The following is a 14,023-nucleotide window of genomic DNA, read 5'->3' as shown; positions in this document are numbered from 1 at the left end:
GCAGCAACAGTCAACTGTTTACTGAACCCATTCATGCACTGAAAGCAATTTGTTGACCCACTGAGCCATGCAGATGTAAAAACATTCATTCATAATTCCCCATGTAAAAGCAAATTTAAATGACAACTTCCAGCACCAGCTACAAAAACTGTTTGGTGGAAAATAACAGTTTCCTTTCAATGCAAGATTCTTTCATGTTGATCCCTCCAGCTCAGTGAAGAATTAAAAATATTTCATTAGCACCAAGGCATGAAAGTTGATGACAATGGCAATTCTACACTGCACATCATTCGGTGGTAAAACCAAGGTTATCTAGGTACAGGCAGCTGAAATGAAAAGCTCTATCCCCTCGTAAAATGTACAGATGCAGCAATGTTTTAGCACAAGCTAAAGCAAATCAGACTGCAGCATGTCGAACACCCTCAAATAATAATAATAATGATAATAATAATAATAATGTTACATTTATATAGCACCTTTCACAAACCCAAGGTCGCTTCACATAGCATTCGGGGGGACTACACAGTCGAGGAAGAAGAAAAATGTGTATTAAAGAGAAAAGTCTTTCAGTCAGATTTAAAAGAGGAAAAAGAAGAGCAGTCCCTTTGGGACTGAGAAAGAGAATTCCAGAGTTTGGGGGCAATGGCACTGAAGGACCTCCCTCCCAAAGTGGAAAGTCTGGTGCGTGGAACAGCAAGTAAGTTATTGCAAGAAGACCTGATACTTTAATCCTACATCCACTTCCTTTTTTCTCTCTTCAGCTAGGCACTGTACAAATTTACCATCATACTAAGCTTTTCCACACTTTGTAGACTTTGTGCTAGAGCTTGGCCCTTGTTTCTTTAAGTCACTTCTTCTAGTCTCAAGGCTCCCTGTCTGGGGCTAGAAGATGTTTTCAGGAGTGTTGCTGTACCTCATTATCATCTAGTGAATCAGCTAGCCCTGTCAGTGTAAATGAGAATGTGCTATTGCAGCTTGGAGTGGATTGGGCAGTGAGGACCTTAGCTGGCATCTCAGAGGGGTTTGTGTGTCAGGAAAAAGCAGATGAGCCATGGAAATCAGGTGAGCAATGGACTAAGCTTGTTAGAAGTGAAAACCGGATTTGGTAGTTTTTTCAGAGTTGGAGATTAATTGAAGAAGGCACTGGATGGCCTGTTCAATGTGAGCAAGCAGCATGAACAAGGGGCTAATTTCTTGGTTAGCTCCACCAGCCGTGGAAAGCCAGAGTGTTGTGGTTGCCTGACTAATTTATGTTGTTTTTCTCAAGTCTGCTCTTGACACTGCTGTGCAGAGACACTGTGGAGAAGTTCAGGCCTAAACATATTAAAAGATAAGTTAAAAAAAAGACACTGACAGCCTGTGATATTTATTAAAGTTCACTTGAAGTAAAAAAAATAAAAAATAAAAAATGACAGCAAGACCGTGTGTTGCAGAATTTGATTGTGGATGATGTCAAAAAATGAGAAATAGAGTTACAATCTGCTTATTTCTTACTTTAGAAAACCTTTACTACATTCACGAGATTCTTCCTCAGAAGCAGTGAGTGAGAAGTCAATTCTAACCTATTTGTACACTTAATTACAGAGCTCACTCAAGTGATACACAGACCTACACAGGCTGTCCAATGTGGCAAGTTAAGGACTTTGTTTTGCCAGGACAAGCTGACAGTTCGCCAAAAAGCTGTTATATCTGTGCAATGTCAATTAATCACTTAGACTTGTGGCACTATTTGTTAAAAAAAGTAAAATGGGGCACTCACCCTCAGCCACTGTTTCTCGGTCAGTGTGTCACTGTAGTCAACATCCCTGCGGTGGCGTGATCCGCGGCCAAAGATCTTCTCCTCTTCTTCCTCGCAGGTCAGTCGCTCCACCTCAGCATCATCTTTAATGATCCAAGACGGCAGCTCGTCCTCCTCCATCAGACGAGGCTTACGCTTGGGGTTACGGGCATCCTCGCGACGCCGGTCCAGGTCCATGCGCTGGAGAAACAAGATTTGTCCTCATTATGTCTTGTCCACAAAAGCTTTCTAAACTGGTCTAAAGAACTGAGGAATATAAAACGATGTGCTCTAATACAGGGAGGATGACAATCATGTAATGCTTACCATGAAAAGCTCAAATTCCTCCTCATTACGGGCAATCATTTGATTTAGTGTTTCATCGTCTGGGACTTCATCTTCCTCCTGATATTGCAATCAGATATATATATAAACATTTAATCAAATTGATCAAAAACAGGTATGATGGTTAAAGTTTCAATATTCAGTTTTCACTTTAACAACATTGAACAAAAATGAAAAACAACAGCATGTGACACAAAAGCAAGGCCTGTCAAAATTATTACATTTCGCATTATGACAATTATTTGACCCGATTACAATTATTTAGGTACTAACAGAAAATGAACTGGGAGCCTTTTCGTGTGTTTAGTTGTGTTATATAAATAAAAAGTAAGCAGAAAATGCAACACATCATGGGTCTTACAAATCCAACAAAACTTCAAAATTCTGGCTTCAGACTATAACACAGTTAGAGGGTTAAGTGATTATCCAAGCTTGAACGGTGTCTGTTGTCTACTAAATAATAACAACTAATCAGCCAAATTGTACATTGCATTTTATAAGCTCCACACAACAAATAAAAAAGACAATTCAATTGTTTGCTATTATTTATATAATAATTCATTGTCAGCTAAAATCTCACGATTGTGACAGGTCACTGTTAAAATCTCTAGCAATAATGTCTTTGTGTTTGTTAAGAGATGTACTTTAATTCTGAATTATAACTAGAACTACTCATAACTATGACTACAAAATGTCTTTTTAAATGCGTTGAAGCTGTTTTCTCCTGAAGGTGACAGTTTAACTGTTATACACAAATGATAACAAGAAGAAAAGTACTTCGATAATTCTATAAATACATTCTTAAAGCTGCAATATGTTAGATTTGGGAATTTGAAGACCTCTCTGGTTAAAATATGTAATTATATGGAAAACTCTGACATGTCTTCTGTGGATATAGTAAGTGAATTATTTACTTCTGTCATCATATCTTCATCAGTATAATGTTGATATTGCATTTGAGACCTAAATGCAAAGCAGGACCATCCATTTGACTGGCTATGACATTAATATGTAAAGACATACAAAGTGGCTAGAAAACTCCTGTGAAATTCAACCTGAGACCTTTACATTGTTATTTTAGACTTTACAGGCTGATTTGCAGCAGCACAAACACACCATATTTTCGCATTCTCCTGGCTCAGTAACGCTGCTACTTTAAGTTTTAATAAAAAACTTTTACATAGTACTGCTTTAAAGTCAGTGGGAAAAATGTTGGTAATTGATCAAATATGGCCTGACGGCAGCACTTGTGAACACAAACAAATATTTAAGCCCCTTTCTACCGTTGTCTGTTAATACAAATACAATTGCAGGGTTTCTCATCCAGCCAGAATCGATCAGAAACCAGCCTGTGTCACAGCTGAATGCTGCTTGTTCATAGGCAAACACTGATAGAGAGCCAAAGAACTGTAATTTGTTGTGCAAACTGCTGTGACAAGATAACAAAATGCACAACATACTTGTTTTCACAACTTTTCCAAAGAGTTTCAGCTCATTTATGCCATGCAGTGTTCTTTGCTGAATGCTTAAGGTGGAAGTACTGCTCCCTGAGTGGTATCATGTTTTATGAGCACACTCTACTGGTCATCTACTCTTGCAGTTCTGCAATTACATACAATTTATGCTAGCCGTGCTGCTTACTGCACACGCAAAGCATAAATGTAATAGGCCATGAAAAAAGTTCATTTCATACATTAGCCACGTATTCTGAGAGTTAATGTACTAAATTAGGGTATAATGCTGACTGTGACTCTAGGGTGGAATGTTGGTTACTGGCTGGATTGGTTAGATTCTCTAAATAACACCTCTGCTGTCAGTACACTATCAGTAAGGGTAATAAGGTCAAAATACAATGTACACAGTGCATGCTGATATAGCATTTGTATGCATCTCAACGCTAAGCAACAAAGGAGGCAATGTCTTTGGCCATTCATCCCAACACTTCATAATCCCTCCCAGTACTGCTAATGTGGAGGGACACACTGTTCTCTACGCTGATTTTGATACCTAAACTCAGGTCATGGACCAATATGACTCTCTCACACTCAAAAGAACTAAAAATTACAAGTTTATCTACAATCTGATCTTCTGTTTCTATTTAAAGTAGGGCTCTCACCTCCATGGCATAAATGAGCTGAAACTCTTTGGAAAAGTTGTGAAAACAAGTACGTTGTGCATTTTGTTATCTTGTCACAGCAGTTTGCACAACAAATTACAGTTCTTTTTAAATGACGGTGAGAAGGATTTTCTAATGAGGCTCAATCACTCCCAGTTTACTGAGGAATTTAGGACACTCTACAAGTAGCAGTGTAAATCAGAAGCTATTAACATCCCTACGAGGCAAGATCTATTTCACCTGTTCAAAATTGTCACTTCTTGGCTGCCTGAATCCTGTGGGGAGAAGTACCCTGATCCGGTACCAAGACATTTAGGTGATTTCAAGCAGCTGGACTACTCAACCACCCAAAGTAGACAAAGCTGAAGTTGAATTTCTTATTCAAGCACATTCCCAGTATCACGCATTTCATAGCATGAAATCTAACTGTAGCACCTATCATCTCATGACCCCCGTATCAAAAAAACAAATAATATTAACATCTGTATCATGACACCTCAGTAGATATCTACATTACCACTTTAATCTCAAAAACACTCTAATATCTGACACTTGACAATTTATTTTTTTTTAAGCCTACATTAAACTGATAAAAATGCACAAGAAGGGATTTTACACAAACCCCTCTGAGATGCCAGCTAAGGTCCTCACTGCCCAATCCACTCCAAGCTGCAATAGCACATTCTCATTTACACTGACAGGGCATATTTATATGTTATTAGATGTATATACAGAATTCAGCTTCATTAATAAAAATACAAAGTGCGAATTTGAAATGTATCACACTTGGAATAACTGGAATAGCACTCAATTGTGTCTACCCAACAGCTTCGACAGTGGATCAGTCTCACCTGGCTGATATCTTGTTCATTTAATAAGGTCAGTATTGATGCCGATACCAATCCAGTAAATCAAATTGGTTCATCACTATAAGTTGTGTTCTTTTTTATGGAGTTCAATGGTGAAATCAGGTAGCATAAAGAAAGGCTGAAATGATCATTCATAAGAACCTTGGAGGATTGGATTGATTATCCTGGTTTTACTGCAACTCAAACACAATATACTTTGGATTGAGCTACGATTAAGTCTAAGCAACAGCATTTTCTATTATTAGAAATTAGAAATGTATTAAACAGGGGCTGCACAATGCACATGCTCTCAAACCAATCACTAAATGTTTTATCTCAACAAGTCCCAGATTCTGAGATATGCAATATGGTATTTTGCCTATATGCTGCAGCCCTAGTCTCAGAGCTGTGCTTTATATGGGCTAATTTCATGCTTATAAACAAAGCACCTGTGCTGTCTATCCTTAGTTCAGTGCTATCCAAATGCACCTTAGTTTCAGCAAGTGCACCGAAGGTGCTGAAAGTAAGCAGCTTTGATAATTTAGCAAAAGAGCAGAGAAGAAGTAGTTCAGCAGAGCTGAACAGAGCTACCAACTGACCTGAAAGGACTGTCTGCAAATCAGAAATGTGGAATACTCAGGCAGCAAGTCGGGGTATTTTTGGGTGTGTTGTTTGGGTGAAGACAGTTTTCTCAAAACTGTACATAACCTCAGTTTCTCTCCATTTTAACAGAAACTTTAACTTTAACAGACCTTTTCTGTTAACTTTTCAACTTTAACAGAAGTTAGTGTATAGTGTGTAGAAATATATATATTATTGATCACAAAAGTCAAACAGGCCAAACTAGCTCTTTTCTGCAGACCTACCTCGTTCTCTTCTTCATGCTCAAGAATGGCCTGCAGGAAAGCCCTGCGCTCATGGCTAGAGGACTTTTGGTCAAACATGCCAGCCTGGATGACTTTCTGATCCACGTTGAGTTTGTACTTGGCAGCAGCCAGAATCTTCTCCTCCACACTATTGACGGTGCAGAGACGCAGGACGCGCACCTCATTCTGCTGCCCAATCCGGTGAGCACGATCCTGAGCCTGCAAGTCCTGGAGAATTATGTTTTCATTGAGTTAACTGCTATGAACAGGTAAGGATTCAGAAAAGATTTGGTGATTTGCATTCAGCAATTCTGTAAAGCTAATATGCAGCATCCTGAAGAGGGGATCTAAATATTTCAGAACCAGAACAACATTTTTTGAATAAAATATCCATGAATAATTGGCTAAAGCCATCTGCTGTAAGACCACATGAACTCCAGATGTACCAAATCTGAAAAATCATCATGTTGAAATCCCTCTCATCTAAGTCTGAATGAAAATAATCCTCACACTGGATTTTTCCCAAACTTCCAGTCGAAACCACCAGGACATTAGAATGTAGCTCATGAGAGCGCTGCTTATAAATAAGTGAGGTTATACTGCCTCCAGTGTCTAGCTAAACATGCCACTCATCAGGTTTGCTGCAGTGTAGAGTCTCTAATTCTCAGTAATCACTGAGGTTGTCAGCGACAGACCTGGTGGGGGTTCCAGTCACTGTCGAAGATAACAACAGTGTCAGCAGCCTGCAGGTTGAGGCCCAGGCCACCTGCCCTGGTGCTCAGCAGGAAGATGAAATATTGTGAGCCCTCATCATTAAACTTCTTCAGCAGTGCAGCACGGTCCTCAGACTTCGTTGTTCCTATGGGAGGCGACAGGAAACAAACAAGCAGTTTTGTCTGGCTGAACTGGCTATGGAACAGGTCTATGATACTGAACATGCCATGGAGATGTTGACTGTTTTCTTCCCCCCTTGTCACTTAGTAAAGTTATTGCTTGTGTTGTTTTCAGTGATGAGGAGTGAAAAAGGTGACAAGTTCAGACACCAGTTTCTTGTAGCAGGGTTCAGCAGAATTGTTCCTAGAGATTTTAACATGAAATTCTGGTGCACCCTGACACTAAAATACAAATAACTGCTGTGGAATTGTTTAGGTCAGCTTAACAACTAGACAAATAAATATTGTACTATGTTTCAGGTAATTTGTATTTGTTAAAAACCTGTCGCTCAGTATGTACAAAGTTTGACAGACATCTCATTCTCAAACCTTTGCCCATCTATTGCGTTCTTCGGCTTAGTAAGATTTGTTGCACTTGGACTTCGATGGCTGCCACTTTTGATGTAAATTGACGACAGTCACTAAGCTCTCATTGTGGTTATATCAGTCCACAAAAAATAATTTCAGACAAAAACTAAACGATAGTTGATTGTCTTGGATCCTAACAACGACATTTTACTCATGTTAACCTTTTTTTGCCCACCATTTGAAAGCTACTGAAGAAAAAAAAACTGCATATGTGAAAATGTTCAAAAAGTTCAATGTTCAGGAAACATGGCTCCCTTTTCACTTTTTTGGTAACAGAAATGTTATTTCTGGCCAACAAAAAAAGAAATACTATGTCTCTGGTTTGGCCGAATAATGACTGTAAAATGCTGCTGTGCTGTGTTTGGGGGAGAGGAGGGATTCTCTCTCAAAATTCTCTGTTGACAGGAGACTTTCCCTGTCTAAAATTAAACTTCTACGTGATTCACATGAATGTCAAATTCATTTAAAACAGTGAATTTCACCAAAAGGTGATACGTTTGCATGTATGAGTTTAGAATTTAGGGAAGGTATAGTGAACATAAGCACAAAAGAAATAAGCTTCTGATATTCTTTGATGCTCAACAGTTCTTCTTTGTAGATTTGACTTAACCCTTTAAACCGAGGCTTCTTAACTCCTTAAACTGTAGACTATCATTTAACTCAAGATTTACTATAAAATAATAACACTGATTGTGCACTTAAAATGATCACCATCTAGTCGTAGGTAGAGGAAGTTGCGGTATGCGAAGTAATCCTCCATGATGGTCATTAGGGAGGTCATCTGACAGAAGAGCAAGACTCGGTGGTTGGTGGCCTGTAGCTTAGGCAGGATACGGTCCAGCAGCTCAAACTTTCCTGAAGCCCGGTACAGGTCAGGACTGGGAGGAGAAAAAAAAGAGTAAAAATGTTTCAGAATGCCACAGCACAGTCTGTCAGCGTGAGAAGATGAAGCTTTTTGTGACCCACATATGAATCAGGTCATAACTAATCCCTTTTGGTCACTTTAAAGGTTACGCAAGAGTTGGTTTAATTTAAGGATTGCTCACCCGTTTATGATGCCATTTGGGTAGCCTAAGTGCTCAGCAAACGACTCCTTAATTGGGAAAGAGAAAATACAGTGTAAAATCAGCCAGGCCTGCAAAGTGTAAGACATCTGAAGTCACTTGACATTTCAGCAGGACATTAAAATGCTTCTTTTTTGTTTTAGAAGCTGCCACTAACTTCAATGTGCTGAAACATGTAAGGGTGGTTGCAAATCTTCTTCAGCTGCATGATGGTGTTCATCAGGGTTTTTGCTCCTCCTTTACCCTGTCGAACAATAAGACACAATAGTTTATGCTGTCAAACCAGCAACCAGGAAACAAAGTAAAGCTCTACTGAGCTTTTCTTCTTTTACCTTCTTGTCTTTCTCTGAGCCATCAGTAAGCAGGATTCCTTTGCCTTGCATGTGCCTATAGAGAACCTTCTGGATAGCCGACATGTCACACTTAATCACATACTCCACCTGGACATATAAGGGGATTTAAGTAAACGTTACAACTGGTTATTCTACTGCCTGGTCAAACTAAATGAAGTTTCTGAGTTTGACGTGTAAAACAGGGCTGCAAACAAAACAAAAACAGAGCCATCCATCACCTTCTCAGGCAGCTGAGACTCCACTTCTTTCTTCAGTCTACGCAGCAGGAAGGGGCGGAGCACTTTGTGAAGACGGCGAATGATCAGGATGGTCTCCTCTTCATTCAGATCCACCTGTCAAGCATAACCCGATAGGTGTATTACTGATCTACATTCAAATTATGAGAATGTGGCATTTGTCTATTCTAGTATCAATTTCAATTTCTTCTCTGGCCTCCAATACATTAAGCTATTAATACAGAACATTAATTATTAAAAAAAAAAAGGCTAATCAAGTAAACTGTGACATTTTTTTCTTGCGGTAAGAGGGAGGTCTTACTCTTTCTCCAGTCATGGCAAAAGGTGCGTTGAACCACTGCTCAAATGTGCTGCAACTTTTAAAAATGGTGGGCAGCAGGAAGTTGAGCAGAGCCCATAGCTCAGGCAGTTTGTTCTGCAAGGGGGTTCCTGTGAGCAACAGCCTCCGTGGAGCCACGTAGTGGGTGTTTAACACCTGGGTCAGTTTGCAGTGGTGGTTCTTCATACGGTGGCCTTCATCGACGATCATGTATTTCCAGCGAATCTGAGAGAGATAGATAGTGAGAGAGAGAGAGACAGAGAGAGAGAGAAATAAAGAGTGACTGCAAGCCTCCTTTTCAAACAGAAAATAGTCAAAGGAGTCCTAAGGAGCAAAAAGCTTTTTCTTCCATGGAGTGCTCTGTGCCAGAAGGCTTTTACCTTGGCAAGAATGTGCTTGTCTTTGATGATGTACTCATAGGTGGTGATGAGCACATTGAACTTCCCGCTGCGAAGCTGTGGCACCAACGATCTTCGCATGGACGGTGTGCCCTTTCACAAAACCAAACCCACACAAAAGCCACAGTCACTTCTTGGTATGTAAGTGTTATGTAATATTTCTTGTCATCCACAGACATGCAAATTAAGTGCTGACCTTGTAAGCAATTTTAACAATTGATGGCGCCCACTTGTCAAGTTCATAAACCCAGTTGGACAAGGTCCTACGCAAAAGAAAGGAACAAAAATCAATACCCTCATTTCAATAAAAAAATTTTTCACTAAGCATGTAAAAAGTTGTGTGCATAGAACAACTAGGTTAATAAGTTAATAAGAACTTGCATGAAGCGAGACACGGCTCACAATGTGATTCACTCTTCCAGACAGAGCAATCATAGGGTTATTAGCTTGAATTTCCTTCTCTAACTCTATTACTGAATTTTTTTTCACTTTCTGCTCACAGCTTGTATTCCTCACAGTGTGTCCACTGTGTACACTGAGACGACAAGTCTCCAACGCTTTAACAGAAAGGCAATGATCCATGAATAAAGACTGACTGAAGTCTTTTTGTGGGGGGTTTCTTTCATGTGGGACTAAGAAATCATCTCTGCACACAACAGGCATGAGAAAATACACTTAGGGCATGACACAATTTGCATCTTGTACTAAGCTGATGTTTTTCCTGATATAGTATACAAAAGGTAAACCTTACTATGTCTTTATATAATATGTCTTTCATTTAATAAAGTATAAAATAATGACAAAGTTGTATAAGCTTGTACAGTAAATTAAAGGATCAAGACCCTTTTTTTATGTAACATGCTACCCACAGCTAGGCATGCGCTTATATAAAAATGTGTGACAATAATTACTTCTATTAATTTGAATATGGTTTATGTCATCCCAATATTGTCTTTAAAAAATGGCATCATTGTAGATGAGTTTTGAATCTCATAAAAACATGCACTAAAATTTACATTAAAGATTAAAATTAAAAAGAAACTGTCCACATAATGATGCTCATAATTATTCACTGTTTACAGTTAGGCCACACAGGGCACCGAGGCATTTACAAATAGCTGTGAATCATAAAACAAAGCATGGAACATACTACTAGGACCTGTAATGTAGCCAGCATAGCAAGGCATATCCTGCTTTGTTATTATTATGAACATGTTAAACATATCATTATATAACATTGATTAATGTGGAAACCTTTATTAGCACTGCTTTTGTACATCATTTTGTTATTTTTCAAAGACAATAATGCTAATTTGTGCAACACATTAAAATTTTCCCTTGCATGTCCTTTTTTCATTCTGGTACCAGACAGGTTGAGTCATATAGCTTTTTTTTCCTTTGTGTGGTCAGTTTTACAGTGAATCCATGAGCAAATATTTCAAGTTAAAACAACTCTGCCCAACACTGGGTGAATTAGTCTAGTAGCAATCTGCTGAGCTGCTTGTTAAACAAAAATTAGTTCTTAGGTAAGGTCAAGTTCAGTACGGTTTTGTGTCTTTTATTTCATACTAGGGCTGGGCCATATTTAAAAATAATTAGCACAATATTATCTAGTTAAGAAAAATCACAATTATAGATTATATTCCCTCCACCTCACCATCCACCAATACATGCAGCTCAGACCTACATTGTATTCTGTTTTAGTATATATTTTACTTTAATAAAAATCCATACTGAACAATAACACTGAATAACCCAACATCTTTTTAAAAAATCTTCAATTGTATTTTAATAGTTGTTACTGCAAGTAAGTGCATTCATGAGCTCCTCAAGTTCAGGGTGTTCTTGTGTGCTAATGGCGCTCTTGCTGGAGACCCGTCAGATTGCAGAAGATGCTGTAAATACGTGATTTATAAAGCTGTATGTACATATTAAAAAATTATGCTTTCTGTCATTGCAGAGTCTCTCTGGTATTCAGCTATGGATGCCGTTCGAAAAGCAAGTAAAATGTATTTCAATCATTTTTAGAATTTACGCTATCTAAACCGATGAACCGCTGAAAAAGCTGAAAGTTCTTCTGAGATGGTAAGACACACACTGGGAAATGTACTCTCCTATAGCCTTCTAAGGCCCCATACTAACCCAATGTTTGAACAGTAAAAGTTAATAAAAGATGATGTTTACATATTATTCAATATTACTTAGCAAGTTGTTTAAAGGTAAATGAGTCGTTTCTAGTTCTCTATCAGTTCTCTTTCCCAGCACGGTGATTACTGCCTTTTAAGCATCATCACTGGATTACCTGTCAATCGCCCACAATATCCTATTACAATGACTTCTTGCCCAGGCCTATTTTATACACATACAGTTTGAGACTTCAAACATGGTTTCACATGTTTGAGAGAGAAAACATTCTCTGTCTGCTGCTCCTTGTGCCTTGCAGTGGCTGCTCTCACTGTGATTGTGTACAAGTTTCACTCACAGGAGGGAATACATCACTCGAGCAGAAAGTGAAACCAAAGTGGAAGCTTGTGAATGCTTGTGCTTGAGCACTGTGTGCTTAAAAAGATCTTTCTCTTGCTGAATTACTGAATACCAGCATATGTCTACAGACAACATTCAACGTAATACTTTTTGCACCAGCTCATCAAATTGTGCCCTATGCCATTTAATTTCTTCTTACTGTGTTCATAGCCTTATCTCCCTTGAATAATCGATCTTCAGGTGCCAATGCCACAACTGCAGTGTTTAACACTGTGTTAATACTTAATGGCCCAGCTGAATCCTGTTAGAGATCTTAACCTTTAATTATAGCCCTTATCATCTCTTTCACAGCTCCTTTGTGTGTTAGCCAAGCGCTGTTGTGTCCATCAGCTTGTAACTCACGACAGTGGAACGATGATCAGATAAGGGCCATTAAGCCTCTTGTATTCCATTAGGTATGTAATGAGAGCAATGGTCTGAATGGTCTTCCCCAGACCCATCTCGTCAGCCAGGATGCCATTTAGGTTGTTGTTGTACAGTGACACCATCCATTCCAGTCCCTGGATCTAACCGCAAAGAACAAATGAGTATCATTTTACTTTTTGAACTTTGAAGGCGAAACATGTTGTTAGACTTCAGAAAAGTGAACGACAACTTTTTTGAAAATAAACTTCATTCTTCAATCATTTTGTAGAATCAGAGTATTTTTATAATTTCCTCTTGGTCCAATGAGACCTCTACAATTTTAAAAATGTCAGTCAGTGAGGTACTTGTGAAATCAGAAAAGGGGCTGATAAGATGTAAAAAATGTTCTCTACAGATCTTCAATCAATCTTAAACTACTGATTTAAATGATTATGCATTATTCTTGCCTAATTTTATCTCTTTATGGTGAGTCTAAATACTTCAAGAGCCTCTGAATATTACTGACACCAATGCTGGGAAGGAATATTCAGAGTTCACAGAAACAGAAATACAGAAGACTATGAAAGTGCTTTTGGTTACACTTCACCTGGTATTGTTTGAGGGTCCCATTGATCAGCAAAGAGGACTGTTTCTCTACTTTCTCAATAACAGCATGAGCAACTCCGTAGTAGGACTGAGAACTGGTCTCTCCCGCCTGGACACTGTACTCATCGTCCACATCCTGCTTGGCAGATCTAAAGAGGCGAAGGGCAGGAAGTGTGAGATCATATCCTGTGATATCAGGATGGTCAGAAAAGCTCAGTTAAGATTTTCAGGCTAATACGTTCACTCCTTCTCTCCAAACTGCAGTCAGAGCATCATACAGCATATAGCAGACCTAAGAAATGAATTAAATAAACAAACAAACAATCTGACGAAAAGCAGCAGCGAAAAGCAGTCACAGCAAAACAACAGTCATTATAAAATGATCGGCCCAACTTTCCTCGTCCTTCAGATGTGAGGTCTTTTTTAGCTTTGATGTGAAAATCGGCCACATACTCTATGATGTGCTTGGCGGCAGTTTCAGACACTTCGTCACTGTTGGGATCAATGATTTTCTTTTCTTCTGATTCAGCTCTGGAGACCACCTCTTCTTCATCCTGGGGAGGCAAGAAGAAGAGATAATGTCAATCTGACCCCTTGACTGAACGTGACAATGCGGAAAAATTATGTGGAGGAACAACAAAGGGGGCTTGCTAAGAGGAAGCACTGAAAACTGACTAATGGGTGTTGTTGAGAGGAGACTGACAAAAAGTGCATGTGTGTGCATGTGTGCATGCTTGGGAGTGTGTATATGTGTGTGTGTGTGTGTGTGTGTGTGTGTATGACTCACTTGGTTGTTAAGACTTAATGAGAGGAAAATACAGCACGCTCACCTCCTCTTCAAACTCGGAGCCACTCTCTTCACTGTCTGACCGCGGGGCTACTTCATAGCTGAATTCAGAAGGATA

The 14,023-nt window shown here is 39.0% G+C and overlaps 1 protein-coding gene across 3 annotated transcripts in view; it reads right to left on the bottom strand.

Moving 5' to 3' along the window:
- Positions 1-14,023, bottom strand: part of smarca2 (SWI/SNF related, matrix associated, actin dependent regulator of chromatin, subfamily a, member 2) — a 47,107-nt gene that overhangs the window by 18,161 nt on the left and 14,923 nt on the right. For all 3 annotated transcript variants that reach the window (XM_017695511.2, XM_017695513.2, XM_017695512.2), the window contains exons 13-28: positions 13,949-14,006; positions 13,572-13,672; positions 13,120-13,267; positions 12,510-12,673; positions 9,820-9,886; positions 9,606-9,716; positions 9,208-9,450; positions 8,889-9,002; positions 8,650-8,757; positions 8,475-8,561; positions 8,300-8,346; positions 7,965-8,131; positions 6,648-6,811; positions 5,953-6,180; positions 2,105-2,182; positions 1,760-1,978 (exon numbers count right to left, since the gene is read on the bottom strand). In XM_017695511.2, coding sequence (XP_017551000.1) covers positions 1,760-1,978; positions 2,105-2,182; positions 5,953-6,180; positions 6,648-6,811; positions 7,965-8,131; positions 8,300-8,346; positions 8,475-8,561; positions 8,650-8,757; positions 8,889-9,002; positions 9,208-9,450; positions 9,606-9,716; positions 9,820-9,886; positions 12,510-12,673; positions 13,120-13,267; positions 13,572-13,672; positions 13,949-14,006 — 2,104 coding nt within the window. The remainder of the gene's footprint in view (positions 1-1,759; positions 1,979-2,104; positions 2,183-5,952; positions 6,181-6,647; positions 6,812-7,964; positions 8,132-8,299; positions 8,347-8,474; positions 8,562-8,649; positions 8,758-8,888; positions 9,003-9,207; positions 9,451-9,605; positions 9,717-9,819; positions 9,887-12,509; positions 12,674-13,119; positions 13,268-13,571; positions 13,673-13,948; positions 14,007-14,023) is intronic.

The sequence above is a fragment of the Pygocentrus nattereri genome, chromosome 20 (assembly GCF_015220715.1).
Source record: "Pygocentrus nattereri isolate fPygNat1 chromosome 20, fPygNat1.pri, whole genome shotgun sequence".
In the NCBI taxonomy this organism is placed as follows: domain Eukaryota; kingdom Metazoa; phylum Chordata; class Actinopteri; order Characiformes; family Serrasalmidae; genus Pygocentrus; species Pygocentrus nattereri.
Note: the sequence above shows the minus strand (reverse complement) of the source record. Positions and strands in the feature narration are given on the sequence as shown.